Genomic DNA, 17,500 nt, shown 5'->3' on the forward strand with positions numbered 1-17,500 from the left:
GGATCTGATCAGATTTATATCACAATCAGTATTTATACCGGTGTTTATTACGTAAAAGCGTCACAGCAGAGTTCAACAGCATCCAGAGAGAAAACCTACACACTCACATGGAGAGAGAGAATGAAAAGCTAATGCCAGGATCTCTGTGTGTGTGTGTGTGTGTGTGTGTGTGTGTGTGTGTGTGTGTGTGTGTGTGTGTGTGTGTGTGTTTGTGTGTGTGTGTGTGTGTTTGTGTGTGTGTGTGTGTGTGTGTGTGTGTGTGTGTGTGTGTGTGTGTGTGTGTGTGTGTGTGTTTGTGTGTGTGTGTGTGTGTTTGTGTGTGTGTGTTTGTGTGTGTGTGTGTGTGTGTGTGTGTGTGTTTGTGTGTGTGTGTGTGTGTGTGTTTGTGTGTGTGTGTGTGTGTGTGTGTGTGTGTTTGTGTGTGTGTGTGTGTGTGTGTGTGTGTGTGTGTGTGTGTTTGTGTGTGTGTGTGTGTTTGTGTGTGTGTGTGTGTTTGTGTGTGTGTGTGTGTGTGTGTGTTTGTGTGTGTGTGTGTGTGTGTGTGTGTGTGTGTGTGTGTGTGTGTGTGTGTGTGTGTTTGTGTGTGTGTGTGTGTGTGTGTGTGTTTTGTGTGTGTGTGTGTGTGTGTGTGTGTTTGTGTGTGTGTGTGTGTGTGTGTGTGTGTGTCTGTGTTTTGTGTGTGTGTGTGTGTGTGTTTGTGTTTGTGTGTGTGTTTGTGTGTGTGTGTGTGTGTGTGTGTGTGTGTGTGTGTCTGTGTTTTGTGTGTGTGTGTGTGTGTGTGTGTGTGTGTGTGTGTGTGTGTTTGTGTTTGTGTGTGTGTTTGTGTGTGTGTGTGTGTGTTTGTGTGTGTGTGTGTGTGTGTGTGTGTGTGTTTGTGTGTGTGTGTGTGTGTGTGTGTGTGTGTGTGTGTGTGTGTGTGTGTGTTTGTGTGTGTGTGTGTTTGTGTGTGTGTGTGTGTGTTTGTGTGTGTGTGTGTTTGTGTGTGTGTTTGTGTGTGTGTGTGTGTGTGTGTGTGTGTGTGTGTGTGTGTGTGTGTGTGTGTGTGTGTGTGTGTGTTTTGTGTGTGTGTGTGTGTGTGTGTGTGTGTGTGTGTGTGTGTGTGTGTGTGTGTGTGTGTCTGTGTTTTGTGTGTGTGTGTGTGTGTGTGTGTGTGTGTACGTCACTCATTTTGCAGGTGTGTTTGTTTCTGCTCTCTTTCTACTGGATGTTTTTGTTGAAAAAATGTCTGGTGGCCTGGAAATTTATTTTCAGAAGTTGAATTCTGGAAAACGGTGAAATGTGTTTTAACCCAAAAAAAATGGAACAAAAGTGTGTTAATAGCTGAGCTTTTTAAACATCTCATTCCACATCTAGTGCCCATTTGCTGTTATAATAATCTCCACTCTTCTGGGAAGATTTTGGACTGATGTAGGTGAGAAGGTGAGGAGGTCTGGGGAGCAGTCAGTGTTCATACAGGTTTGGGAACAGGTTTGGGTCTCCTTGTTCAAGTGGAGGGAGAAGGTTATCTGGTCTTGAGTTAGACTGAACACTGATTCATCATTTGGACAGACAGTAGAGCTTTTTTTTTAGCTGCACTTAATCCTGAGTTAGCATCGATCTGAAGCCTGCTTTAACCCCCGGGGTAGAGGAACCATTCACACCCAGGGGTAGGAGACTCTGCTTCAACGCAGTTAACATTCAGATCACCAGCACATGAGATACATGTAGAGAGATGAAACGGGCTGGTGTAGGAACAGATGTGATCTAAACCTGAATTTATTTCTAGCTTCCTGCAGCAGATGTTAGATGTTGTAGGATGTGATCAGAAGCACATGTGAATCAGGTGATGTGTGGTAGATAAGCCTGTATGAGCGGTGATAGTGTACAGCTCTGTGGAAGAAGGACAGATAGCAGATCTGATGACAGCAGGTCCACCTGAAAATCCTGCTGCACTAAACTCCACTTTTGTCACTCCCCCCGGAGCTCCTGCAGGAGACCTTCTCCGACTCGGCACTTATTTAATGAATGACGCAGCATTTAAGGTCCATTTGCTCATAATGCAGTATAATAAACCAGACACCATCTAATCCCACTATATGTAATTAGGAATCCCTGTATAATTAAGATGCTCCTTTCAGGGCTCCTACAGAAAAACAACCACTAGTGATATTCATATCAACAGAAAACCGTTTTTTCAAATCCGACTATTTTATTTGAGCTAAAACTAAAACCTTAAACTGTCATATCTTTTTATGAAACAACGCCTGTAAACTGAGAGCTGATTTCTAGTGAACTTTAGGCATGAACTCCATTTTCTTTTATAAATAGTGCATTTATTTTAGGGACTAATAGCTGCTGCAGTTGTTATGTAATATATAATAAAAAAGTACAGTACAGTAGATATGACTAACACTATACACATACACCTACAAATTACCCAATATGTGTTTCTCCTAGAGATGTTCAATCTGGCAACAATTTCATGCCACAGTTTTAGTTTAAGGCTGAATCATGACCCAGGATATGATCATGAATATAATTAGTCTTAGTTTTAGTCTAGTTTGCAAATGAAAAAGAAATGAAGGAAAAACTCTTAGTTATGGACGCGTTAGGGTTAGGGTTAGGGTTAGGGTTAGGGTAATGAGAAGTATTATATTAATATGCTGTATGTTTGGACAGATGACTGGTTTAAAGCTCATACACTCACATGCACTGCCAGTTATTTGACTTTTGCATCATTTTGGTGGTTAAATACATCTTGTCTTAAGTATTTTAGTTTTTTTGAGGTGTAACTTTAAAAACACATCTGAAGTCGTAGCTGTGAGACGAACGCTCATAAAAATACCACTCCATGTTTTGTGCTCAACCTTCGAACCATTAAAACTCTTTCATTGAGGTGATTTAAAGAAAGATATGCAGACGTGATCCACAGCCAGCGTCAGTCTTTCATACGGAAGATTACAAGCGCATTCCTTTCCTGAACGAGAAAAAACCCCGCTATGGAAGCATGTAATCAGAAAATATTACAACAATGTCTTGGATGAAAGTTTTATTGAAGGAAAAGGCTTTAAAATGAAAAATATTTTCAGACACTGTCCTCCATCCCCTCGTTTCCCTGCTTTTCATTCTAATTTCTCTTGAACACAAAATAAAACCTACATGTGGCTAAAAAGGAAGTGTTTGAGCTGAGTAGAGGAGCAGCAGGTACAGTACGGAGCTGAAACACACGCAGTGCAGTGATTATTAGAAAAAGGCTGCAGGGGTTCAGTCCTGAGCTCAGGTTAGCAGTCACATTGCTGTCTGCATTGGTGTGTGTGGGTTTCCTCTGGGTTCTCTGGTGTCCTCTGGCCTCCAAGTGTGTGTGTGTGTGTGTGTGTGTGTGTGTGTGTGTGTGTGTGTGTGTGTGTGTGTGTGTAGGGTGCCATATAAATGATTATGTATATAGTAATAAACGGATGTGAAGATAACGAGGTGTACCAGACACTCCAATAACTCAGTGTTTGAGGAGAATCATGAGTGGAGCAGTACGGGGAGAACTTACAGCCAGGGTGAACAGGAAAAATAAATAAAATATATCACTATTAATGGTGAGAGCTCGTGGTTCAGCTGAAGCATCTACAGGTTTTGACCCACAAGTAGTGACTGGACAAATCCGAATAAAAGGAAAAACCAATTTACTCAAGGAAAAAGAACAGGAGACGTGAAAGACATGGGATTCCTTCTGGAAGCAGGGTTTTTACTTTTCAGTGATTTAAGTGCATCTTCTGACCTGTGAGCTCCTCCACCTCACGCTCGCCAGCCAACAGAAAGCAAAACACGGGAATTTCTTTGGCCGAGTAAAAAAATAGAGCTGCTGATTATAAAACAGTTCAGAGGAGATCATCGTTTTTCTCTGCTGCTTTACACACATTCAGGATGGGAATGAGGAGAGCTGGAGGGATGAAGGTCTGAAATCAGTAAAAGAGGTGAAATGTGGTTTTTTTTTTAAAGAGAAAAATCAGTATGTACTGTCTGATTTCATATCTTTTAGTGTGTAGGCCATGTTTTTGAAAGCATCCCATGTTCCTGTGTGAGCAGACGGACTCACTGATATGTTTGGTGTTTTCCTTTCACCACAGGGCTGCTTTAAAAAAACAAGTACTGGATGTTCAAAATGTTCAGAGTGTAGCAACAGAATCATTTTCATTTGACTTACACTCCTACAAGAGCCTGAAATTCCAGCTGCCAGTGTAGAAGCAGTGTGTAAATATAAGTGTATAGTAAGTGTGTTTAATTGTGTTTAACTTAACCAGCAGCTACAGTAATGTGTAGCTCCTCCTCATGCCTCCAAAACAGCAAGTCAAGAACTTGGTCTTGGTCTGGACTATACCGGACCTCCGTATGTGTGTGTTTGCTATCCAGCACCATTAAGTTGTAAGGTGGTTAATTTGATGGTTGGAGATCATTAATCTGCTGAGAGAGGTCCATGACTCTGTCACTGGTTCACTTCTTCTTCTTTCTTGGAGCACTTTTTTGTAGGTAATAACCCCTGCATACTGGGGTACCCGTTTTTTGGAGGTGCTCTGACCCAGTCGTCTAGACATCACAGTCTGGACTTTGTGAAAGTCAATTAGAGCTTTACAGAAGCGTCCAACACACTGACTTATCACCTGCTGACTAATAGCTCACACACCAGTGTAATGAGATCATCAGAGTTCGAGAGGTTTTATTCTAAGAACTGATTGGTGTATTCTTCACTCCTGTGGTATGAATTGAAGAACATTACTACACGTCACGTGTGCTGTATAATGTTAGCGTGTACTGTACTGTATGTTGTAGCTTCTTCCTGGTTTATGTGATTACACAATGGATTCCTGATGTTTGTTTTCAGCTCCAGTGCTCAGAACACTGCTGTATCAGTGTATGATGAAGGTATAGATTACGCTGTTATACTGTCTGAAGAGCAGCGTGTATTTCACATATCTGTAATGATGTCTGATTTAAAGAATCACTTGCTGTGTCATAAGCCCACAAGCTACGACTTCATAGTGACATGTCATGTGACATTCATAAATCACATACACACTAAGGGTACTCAGGACTAACACCAGCCAGACTCAGCACATCATAGTGTACACACTAATCACATCCAAGGAAGGAGAGAGGAATAATAACAAGCATGGAACATAACGTTTGGGGGAACAGGAACAGCAATAAGAGCAGAAACAAGAACAGGAATAAGAACAGGAACAGGAATAAGAACAGGAGCAGGAATAAGAACAGGAAGAGGAGCAGGAATAAGAACAGGAATAAGAACAGGAAGAGGAGCAGGAATAAGAACAGGAGCAGGAATAAGAACAGAAAGAGGAGCAAGAATAAGAACAGGAGCAGGAATAAGAACAGGAGCAGGAATAAGAACAGGAAGAGGAGCAGGAATAAGAACAGGAGCAGGAATAAGAACAGAAAGAGGAGCAGGAATAAGAATAAGAACAGGAGCAGGAATAAGAACAGGAGCAGGAATAAGAACAGGAAGAACAGGAGCAGGAATAAAAACAGGAGCAGGAATAAGAACAGGAGCAGGAATAAGAACAGGAGCAGGAATAAGAACAGAAAGAGGAGCAGGAATAAGAATAAGAACAGGAGCAGGAATAAGAACAGGAAGAACAGAAGCAGGAATAAGAACAGGAGCAGGAATAAGAACAGGAGCAGGAATAAGAACAGGAGCAGGAATAAGAACAGAAAGAGGAGCAGGAATAAGAACAGGAATAAGAACAGAAAGAGGAGCAGGAATAAGAACAGGAAGAGGAGCAGGAATAAGAATAAGAACAGGAGCAGGAATAAGAACAGGAGCAGGAATAAGAACAGGAGCAGGAATAAGAACAGGAGCAGGAATAAGAACAGGAAGAGGAGCAGGAATAAGAACAGGAGCAGGAATAAGAACAGGAAGAGGAGCAGGAATAAGAATAAGAACAGGAGCAGGAATAAGAACAGGAAGAGGAATAAGAACAGGAGCAGGAATAAGAATAAGAACAGGAGTAGGAACATGAACATGGAGAAGGTGTAGGAGAAGGGCAGGGTAAACAGCGGTAAACAATCCTGTGTAAATAAATAAAGATCAGTGTGGACCATCTACTGATGAATGGAGTTAATGAAGTAAACACGATGTAATAAACCAATACTGATGGATGGATTTTGACCGTGTCCCAGGTGATAGTGCTTTTTGTCGCTATCACACTCCAGGCCTGATGAGAAGAAGCTTTAAAGGTTTATTGTACTACACCTTAATGGTCATGATGTGACAAGTCACGTATCCCAGCTAATTTAGAGAGGAAGATCTCAATGCTCTGGGTATAAATAAAAAACTCATGAGCAGAAATAATGAAGGCTTATATTATGTAATCGAGTGTGGAGAAGGAGCAGTGGTGTCACGGAGGGCATGTGGGGAAACACAGCTTTGTTTTAGTTTTTCAATTAAAGTAGCACAAAGTTTTAAACCCAATACTGAAAGCAGATTTTTTTTGTGGATCCATGAAGCTGCAACTGATTTCTGTGGATTTACTAGTAAATAAACTCAATATTCAATAAGAAATCAGACAAATGAAAGAATCAGAATTTTTCTATGGATAAAAAAAAGAGCTCTGTGCTTTGTTTGTCAGCGACGTGGCACGTGTGCGGAGATCAGATTTCTCGTTAGTAATTACGTTCTGTGTGTTTCAGTGGAAATGTCTTCACATATACTGTACATAACCCCTCGAACACACACACACACACACACACACACACACGTATGAAATCTAAAGCAGTATAAAAGCCCAGTGTTGTAGTGAACCTCAGGTATGTCCAGTATTCACTGTATTGCTGATTCCATCAAGGTCATTAATTCTAGTCCTTTATGATGACAGGCTTCAGGGCCAGAGAGAGAAAAAAGACTATTTGAAAGCATGTGTTTAAAAGGAGGCTGCACAGAACTCGCTGTAAACGGCCTTGATTTCTTTTTTGCTGCAATTTTCCATTTGTGAGGCAAAGAAACAAACAGACGCCCTGAATTTGAAATTGTGCCATTGGCAAACGTGATACACAGAGATTCTGCAGATGAGGAATATCAGCTATTTTAATCTGTATTTCCTAAATAAAATCCTGATTTTTAGATTCTTATATACATTCGTACAGTAAACTTATATATAATGCATAAACAGACCATGAATTCATGTCTAAAGGACAGAAATGATGTTGATATAAATGCTGTTTGACTTTTGTTCATCTCACAGACATTGACGAGTGTCTGGACGGTTTTGTGGAGTGTGACAGTCGGGCCACGTGTGTAAACCTTCCAGGCTGGTATCACTGCGAATGCCGTGATGGTTACCATGACAACGGGATGTTTTTATCGAACGGCGAGTCTTGTGAAGGTAGGCTGCCCCGAACGATTTTCTGGATCTGTTCAGAGCTGAAACATATAATAGATAACCCTGACTTTAATTACTACTGCGTCTGCGCTACGTGTGTGAGTTCCTACACGGAGAGCTGCAGAGATCCACAGGTCAGAAAAGAGACGAGGTCTGAGATCTGAGGTCGTGTTTCAGACGTGTGAAAAAGCTTCCCTGCTCTTATTGTTAAATATTGTTTATTTAGCAGAAAGTGCTGTAATTATAATTAGGAGAAATCCAGAGCTGCTTGAACACTGAAGCCTGGTGATGGTGAAGTTCTGGGGTGGGAAGGATTCACTTTTTAACACGGACTGCAAAACCAGTCAGCGTTCAGAAAAAATAGAAAAAAATGCAAATACGCTCATTAACCGTGTCTCAGCACGAACATTATGTATAAATCATTTACGGTTTGTTTATTTCTATCGTTGTCTAAAACCCTGAATGTGATTAACTATACAGATATCATATCAAATGTAATTATTAATATTTAAAAAGATTTAGACTCTTGTATGTCTCCAGTGTATCAGCTCCAGATGTGTCCTAAGTGCAGCCCCTGTGTGTTGCAGATGTTGATGAATGTGAGACAGGGAGACACAGCTGTGCTAATGACACAGTGTGCTTTAACATGGACGGAGGTTATGACTGCAGATGTCCTCACGGGAAAAACTGCACAGGAGACTGTTTTCATGATGGAAAGGTGAAGCACAACAGACAGATTTGGGTGCTGGATGAGGACAGGTGCTCTGTCTGCTCCTGCCAGGTGAACACAGCCACCAGACACACAGTGTAACACACAGCGTAAACATGACGGAGTGATCTCACCCGTATCTTTTCAGCTGGAGATCTGTCAGTGATGAAGATAGCAGGAGGTTATTTATGGAAATAGACTGTAGATTGTAGGTCTGATGTTGGCTAGACGGATCGGCTGCTTCAGAACGAATCGTGCTCAGATTTTCAAGTCGAAGAACACTGGGTTCTCCTCCAGGTTCTCCGGTTTAGTCCTGGCACCTAAAACATGCCAGTCAGTAGATATTAAATGTATGCAATATGCCCTGTGATGAACTTCTAAGATGAATTCCTGCTTCCTGGTCAGTGTTCCTGGGATATGCTCCATGGCTCTGCAAGCATGAGCAGAATAAATCAGCTGCTCGTACCGAGTCTCGTACCGAGTCTCGTACCGCTTCAGTACTGCGTATTGTTCACTAATAATGTAGAAGTTACTGTATAATGAACTCTCTGTAACTCAGCCATAAAAACACAATGAGATGAAACTCCATATCAGTGATAGAGGGTTTAATTCAGTGTTTGATCAGTGTATGGTTTGTAATATAACAGTCGTTTTGTGTATTTTCTCTCCACAGTCAGGTTTGGTGATGTGTAGACGGATGGTGTGTGATTGCGAGAACCCCACGGTCGACGTCTCCTGCTGTCCAGAGTGTGACCCACGTCTCAGCTCTCAGTGTCTCCTCTACAGTGGCCTTCTGACTTACAACAGCGGGGACACTTGGGTGGAGAAGTGCCAGCAGTGCCAGTGCATAGTGAGCTCATTAGCATTTATTACCTTCTTTAGCAGAAAAACATCATGCTACATTTCTGTTTTATTTTCGCTACACCAAAGACTTCACATCATTCAGATACGACCCCTAAAACCCCATCATGCTGTAGAGAACCTCAGGATTTGATGTGTGTGAATCATCTTACAGGCAGTTTAGCTGAATTGTTTTCTTTCCTGAAGAGGGCTAGCGTTTTAACAATCATCTCATACGTTCCCCAAGGACAGTGTGCCTCTAGTATGTCTCCATTAATCTCCATCTGTCAGCGTTTGTACATTAACCTCACTGCCTCACTACATCTCTGCTCACGCTCTGCTCACGCTCTGCTCACGCTCTGCTCACGCTCTGCTCACGCTCTGCTCACGCTCTGCTCACGCTCTGTATGAACGTCACTGTATCACTGTAGATCTCCACTGATACACAAGCACAAGCACAGATTAGAATCAAGGACAAACATCCTCCTGCTGTTGTATTTCTAAACCCACACGTGGGGAATATGAGGATGTGCACACGACTGCCTCGTGTAACTCGAAGCGCACTATTGTGTAACGTTTCTACACAGCTGAAGTTACCAGACTTACAATAAAGGGGTTTTTATGGTTTATTTGCATAATGAATCAAATGGAACAGAAAAACAGGAAGATTTACTACACAAAGTATAATATTCTACATATTGTGTATTAATATTTAGTGCAGAAAAAGTAGCATCAGAATGAATGTGGGATAAAAATCCTGCAGAAGATAAACACCAGAATTCCATTAACACTAGAAGTACACTGAGGCAGTATACAGTTTTACACTATTCAGATTTTAGAGCACGGAGCGTTTATTATGATTCTTTTTTCCTATAAAATGTGATTAGGAACTTCCATTGTGAATATTTCTATGAAATTTAATTATAAAGTTTTATTATTTGTTTAGTCTTTAAATCCAATTGTGTTCATTTGAAAAGTGTGAGGTCCAGATTTGTATTTTTTTGCCTTAAGGCTGCGTCTGGTATGTGATCTGTTATTATATTACAAAATGTGCTGAAACTGCTCAGTGTATGGAAAAACAAATACAAAGAAATTGCATAATATTTGCATAATATTAGTTTTATATGTGAATAGATAAATAAAGATAAAGCCCTGAATAATAAACAGAACACTTTATTGCCATTAGATATTACCAGTTTCTGCCAACCTGCTAACCCAACACACACACACACACACACACACACACACACACACACACACACACACACACACACACACACACAAATGTACCTGTCGGAGATCAGGGCAAACATGGGCTTCCTCCAAGAAGCTTATTCTGCCCTCTTACACATACATTAGTGTTCACAGACTGCAAGAGCAGTGTCTCGAGTAATGCTCTCTCAGTAACGCTCTCCCAGTAACGCTCTCCCAGTAACGCTCTCCCAGTAATGATCTCCCAGTAATAATCTCCCAGTAATGATCTCCCAGTAATAATCTCCCAGTAATGATCTCCCAGTAATGATCTCCCAGTAACGCTCTCCCAGTAACGCTCTCCCAGTAACGCTCTACCAGTAATGCTCTCCCAGTAACGATCTCCCAGTAACGCTCTCCCAGTAACGCTCTCCCAGTAACGCTCTCCCAGTAACACTCTCCCAGTAACGATCTCCCAGTAACGCTCTCCCAGTAACGCTCTTCCAGTAACGCTTTCCCAGTAATGATCTCCCAGTACCGCTCTCCCAGTAATGATCTCCCAGTAACGCTCTCCCAGTAATAATCTCCCAGTAATGCTTTCCCAGTAATGATCTCCCAGTAACGCTCTCCCAGTAACGCTCTTCCAGTAACGCTCTCCCAGTAACGCTCTACCAGTAACGCTGTCCCAGTAATGCTCTCCCAGTAACGCTCTACCAGTAACGCTCTCCCAGTAAGATCTCCCAGTAATGCTCCCCCAGTAACGCTCTCCCAGTAACGCTCTCCCAGTAATGATCTCCCAGTAACGCTCTCCCAGTGAAAATCTCCCAGTAATGCTCTCCCAGTAATGATCTCCCAGTAATGCTCCCCCAGTAACACTCTCCCAGTAACGCTCTCCCAGTAATGATCTCCCAGTAACGCTCTCCCAGTAATAATCTCCAAGTAATGCTCTCCCAGTAATGATCTTCCAGTAACGCTCTCCCAGTAACGCTCTCCCAGTAATGCTCTCCCAGTAATGCTCTCCCAGTAACGCTCTACCAGTAACGCTCTCCCAGTAACGCTCTCCCAGTAACGCTCTACCAGTAACGCTCTCCCAGTATCGATCTCCCAGTAATGCTCTCCCAGTAACGCTCTCCCAGTAACGCTCTTCCAGTAACGATCTCCCAATACCGCTCTCCCAGTAACGCTCTCCCAGTAACGCTCTCCCAGTAATGCTCTCCCAGTAACGCTCTACCAGTAACGCTCTCCCAGTAAGATCTCCCAGTAACGCTCTCCCAGTAACGCTCTCCCAGTAACGCTCTCCCAGTAATGATCTCCCAGTAACGCTCTCCCAGTAACGATCTCCCAGGAATGATCTCCGAGTAACACTCTCCCAGTAACGCTCTCCCAGTAACGATCTCCCAGTAACGCTCTACCAGTAATGCTCTCCCAGTAATGATCTCCCAGTAATGATCTCCCAGTAACGCTCTCCCAGTAATGCTCTCCCAGGAATGATCTCCCAGTAACACTCTCCCAGTAACGCTCTCCCAGTAATGTAATACTGTACCAATACTATACTAATACTATACTAATACTACACTAATACTATACTAATACTACACAAATACTGTACCAATACTATACTAATACTATACTAATACTACACTAATACTGTACCAATACTATACTAATACTATACTAATACTACACTAATACTATACTAATACTACACTAATACTGTACCAATACTATACTAATACTATACTAATACTACACTAATACTATACTAATACTACACTAATACTGTACTAATACTATACTAATACTACACTAATACTGTACTAATACTGCACTAATACTGTACTAATACTACACTAATACTGTACCAATACTATACTAATACTATACTAATACTACACTAATACTATACTAATACTACACTAATACTGTACCAATACTATACTAATACTATACTAATACTATACTAATACTATACTAATACTATACTAATACTACACTAATACTGTACTAATACTATACTAATACTACACTAATACTGTACTAATACTGCACTAATACTGTACTAATACTACACTAATACTGTACCAATACTATACTAATACTGTACTAATACTATACTAATACTATACTAATACTACACTAATACTGTACCAATACTATACTAATACTATACTAATACTATACTAATACTATACTAATACTACACTAATACTGTACTAATACTATACTAATACTACACTAATACTGTACTAATACTGCACTAATACTGTACTAATACTACACTAATACTGTACCAATACTATACTAATACTATACTAATACTACACTAATACTATACTAATACTACACTAATACTGTACCAATACTATACTAATACTATACTAATACTATACTAATACTATACTAATACTATACTAATACTACACTAATACTGTACTAATACTATACTAATACTACACTAATACTGTACTAATACTGCACTAATACTGTACTAATACTACACTAATACTGTACCAATACTACACTAATACTGTACTAATACTGCACTAATACTATACTAATACTACACTAATACTATACTAATACTACACTAATACTGTACTAATACTATACTAATACTACACTAATACTGTACTAATACTGCACTAATACTGTACTAATACTACACTAATACTGTACCAATACTATACTAATACTATACTAATACTACACTAATACTACACTAATACTACACTAATACTGTACCAATACTATACTAATACTATACTAATACTACACTAATACTATACTAATACTACACTAATACTGTACCAATACTATACTAATACTATACTAATACTACACTAATACTATACTAATACTACACTAATACTGTACTAATACTATACTAATACTACACTAATACTGTACTAATACTGCACTAATACTGTACTAATACTACACTAATACTGTACCAATACTATACTAATACTATACTAATACTGCACTAATACTGTACTAATACTACACTAATACTGTACCAATACTATACTAATACTATACTAATACTACACTAATACTGTACTAATACTGCACTAATACTGTACCAATACTATGCTAATACTACACTAATACTATACTAATGTTGTACTAATACTACACCAATACTATACTAATTCTATAATAATACTTCACTAATACTACCCCAATACTATACTAATACTGTACTAATTCTATACTAATACTATACTAATACTACACTAATACTATACTAATACTATACTAATACTATACTAATACTGTACCAATATATACTATTCTATTCTATACTACACTAATACTATACTAATGTTGTACTAATACTACACCAATACTATACTAATTCTATAATAATACTTCACTAATACTACCCCAATACTATACTAATACTGTACTAATTCTATACTAATACTACACTAATACTATACTAATACTACACTAATACTATACTAATACTGTACTAATTCTATACTAATACTACACTAATACTATACTAATACTACACTAATACTATACTAATACTATACTAATACTATACTAATACTGTACCAATACTGTACTAATATATACTATTCTATTCTATACTACACTAATACTATACTAATGTTGTACTAATACTACACCAATACTATACTAATTCTATAATAATACTTCACTAATACTTCCCCAATACTATACTAATACTGTACTAATTCTATACTAATACTACACTAATACTATACTAATACTACACTAATACTATACTAATGTTGTACTAATACTACACCAATACTATACTAATTCTATAATAATACTTCACTAATACTACCCCAATACTATACTAATACTACACTAATACTATACTAATACTACACTAATACTATACTAATACTACACTAATACTATACTAATACTGTACTAATTCTATACTAATACTACACTAATACTATACTAATACTATACTAATACTATACTAATACTGTACCAATACTGTACTAATATATACTATTCTATTCTATACTACACTAATACTATACTAATGTTGTACTAATACTACACCAATACTATACTAATTCTATAATAATACTTCACTAATACTACCCCAATACTATACTAATACTGTACTAATTCTATACTAATACTACACTAATACTATACTAATACTACACTAATACTATACTAATACTATACTAATACTACACTAATACTATACTAATACTGTACTAATACTATACTAATACTATACTAATACTACACTAATACTGTACCAATACTATACTAATACTATACTAATACTATACTAATACTATACTAATACTACACTAATACTGTACTAATACTATACTAATACTACACTAATACTGTACTAATACTGCACTAATACTGTACTAATACTACACTAATACTGTACCAATACTATACTAATACTATACTAATACTACACTAATACTATACTAATACTACACTAATACTGTACCAATACTATACTAATACTATACTAATACTATACTAATACTATACTAATACTATACTAATACTACACTAATACTGTACTAATACTATACTAATACTACACTAATACTGTACTAATACTGCACTAATACTGTACTAATACTACACTAATACTGTACCAATACTACACTAATACTGTACTAATACTGCACTAATACTATACTAATACTACACTAATACTATACTAATACTACACTAATACTGTACTAATACTATACTAATACTACACTAATACTGTACTAATACTGCACTAATACTGTACTAATACTACACTAATACTGTACCAATACTATACTAATACTATACTAATACTACACTAATACTACACTAATACTACACTAATACTGTACCAATACTATACTAATACTATACTAATACTACACTAATACTATACTAATACTACACTAATACTGTACCAATACTATACTAATACTATACTAATACTACACTAATACTATACTAATACTACACTAATACTGTACTAATACTATACTAATACTACACTAATACTGTACTAATACTGCACTAATACTGTACTAATACTACACTAATACTGTACCAATACTATACTAATACTATACTAATACTGCACTAATACTGTACTAATACTACACTAATACTGTACCAATACTATACTAATACTATACTAATACTACACTAATACTGTACTAATACTGCACTAATACTGTACCAATACTATGCTAATACTACACTAATACTATACTAATGTTGTACTAATACTACACCAATACTATACTAATTCTATAATAATACTTCACTAATACTACCCCAATACTATACTAATACTGTACTAATTCTATACTAATACTATACTAATACTACACTAATACTATACTAATACTATACTAATACTATACTAATACTGTACCAATATATACTATTCTATTCTATACTACACTAATACTATACTAATGTTGTACTAATACTACACCAATACTATACTAATTCTATAATAATACTTCACTAATACTACCCCAATACTATACTAATACTGTACTAATTCTATACTAATACTACACTAATACTATACTAATACTACACTAATACTATACTAATACTACACTAATACTATACTAATACTGTACTAATTCTATACTAATACTACACTAATACTATACTAATACTACACTAATACTATACTAATACTATACTAATACTATACTAATACTGTACCAATACTGTACTAATATATACTATTCTATTCTATACTACACTAATACTATACTAATGTTGTACTAATACTACACCAATACTATACTAATTCTATAATAATACTTCACTAATACTTCCCCAATACTATACTAATACTGTACTAATTCTATACTAATACTACACTAATACTATACTAATACTACACTAATACTATACTAATGTTGTACTAATACTACACCAATACTATACTAATTCTATAATAATACTTCACTAATACTACCCCAATACTATACTAATACTACACTAATACTATACTAATACTACACTAATACTATACTAATACTACACTAATACTATACTAATACTGTACTAATTCTATACTAATACTACACTAATACTATACTAATACTATACTAATACTATACTAATACTGTACCAATACTGTACTAATATATACTATTCTATTCTATACTACACTAATACTATACTAATGTTGTACTAATACTACACCAATACTATACTAATTCTATAATAATACTTCACTAATACTACCCCAATACTATACTAATACTGTACTAATTCTATACTAATACTACACTAATACTATACTAATACTACACTAATACTATACTAATACTATACTAATACTACACTAATACTATACTAATACTGTACTAATACTATACTAATACTACACTAATACTGTACTAATACTGTACTAATACTACACTAATACTGTACCAATACTATACTAATACTATACTAATACTACACTAATACTGTACTAATACTGCACTAATACTGTACCAATACTATACTAATACTATACTAATACTACACTAATACTGTACTAATACTGCACTAATACTGTACCAATACTATGCTAATACTACACTAATACTATACTAATGTTGTACTAATACTACACCAATACTATACTAATTCTATAATAATACTTCACTAATACTACCCCAATACTATACTAATACTGTACTAATTCTATACTAATACTACACTAATACTATACTAATACTACACTAATACTATACTAATACTACACTAATACTATACTAATACTATACTAATACTATACTAATACTGTACCAATACTGTACTAATATATACTATTCTATTCTATACTACACTAACACTATACTAAAATTAATACTATACTATATTATACCACACTAATAATAATACTATACTAACACTATACTATATCAATACTGTATTATTACTATACTAATACTATATTAATACTATAATAATATTTTACAAATACTATATTAATACTATAGTAACACAATACTATACTATACTAATATATACTATTCTATACTACACTAACACTATATTATACTATATTTTACTGCAACATATACACAGAAACATCTCAAAATAAAAGTAAAAAATCTGGATATTAAGGTGAACAGTGTGTGTGTGTGTGTGTGTGTGTGTGTGTGTGTGTGTGTGTGTGTGTGTGTGTGTGTGTGTGTGTGTGTGTGTGTGTGTGTGTGTGCGTGGGGGGGTGGGGGTGAACAGTGGGGGTAGGGGTGTAATAGAGAAGACAGGGGGGTAGGGGAAAAGCAGGGTGGTGGGTTATGTACAATGTTTTATATGTTCGTTTACTCAATTATAATAATGACATTAGCAATTAAATTCAATTAACGTGTAAACGCCACTTCTTACAGCTCCATCTGTTTCTTCTCTCATTAGT

General features: G+C 36.7%; 1 protein-coding gene across 2 annotated transcripts in view; it reads left to right on the forward strand.

The window, feature by feature from the left end:
- nell2b (neural EGFL like 2b) overlaps positions 1–17,500 on the forward strand; it is a 54,620-nt gene that overhangs the window by 31,050 nt on the left and 6,070 nt on the right. For both annotated transcript variants that reach the window (XM_083527823.1, XM_083527824.1), the window contains exons 16-18: positions 7,227–7,367; positions 7,952–8,145; positions 8,747–8,923. In XM_083527823.1, coding sequence (XP_083383949.1) covers positions 7,227–7,367; positions 7,952–8,145; positions 8,747–8,923 — 512 coding nt within the window. The remainder of the gene's footprint in view (positions 1–7,226; positions 7,368–7,951; positions 8,146–8,746; positions 8,924–17,500) is intronic.

The sequence above is a fragment of the Silurus aristotelis genome (assembly GCF_946808225.1).
Source record: "Silurus aristotelis genome assembly, chromosome: 24".
Lineage (NCBI taxonomy): Eukaryota > Metazoa > Chordata > Actinopteri > Siluriformes > Siluridae > Silurus > Silurus aristotelis.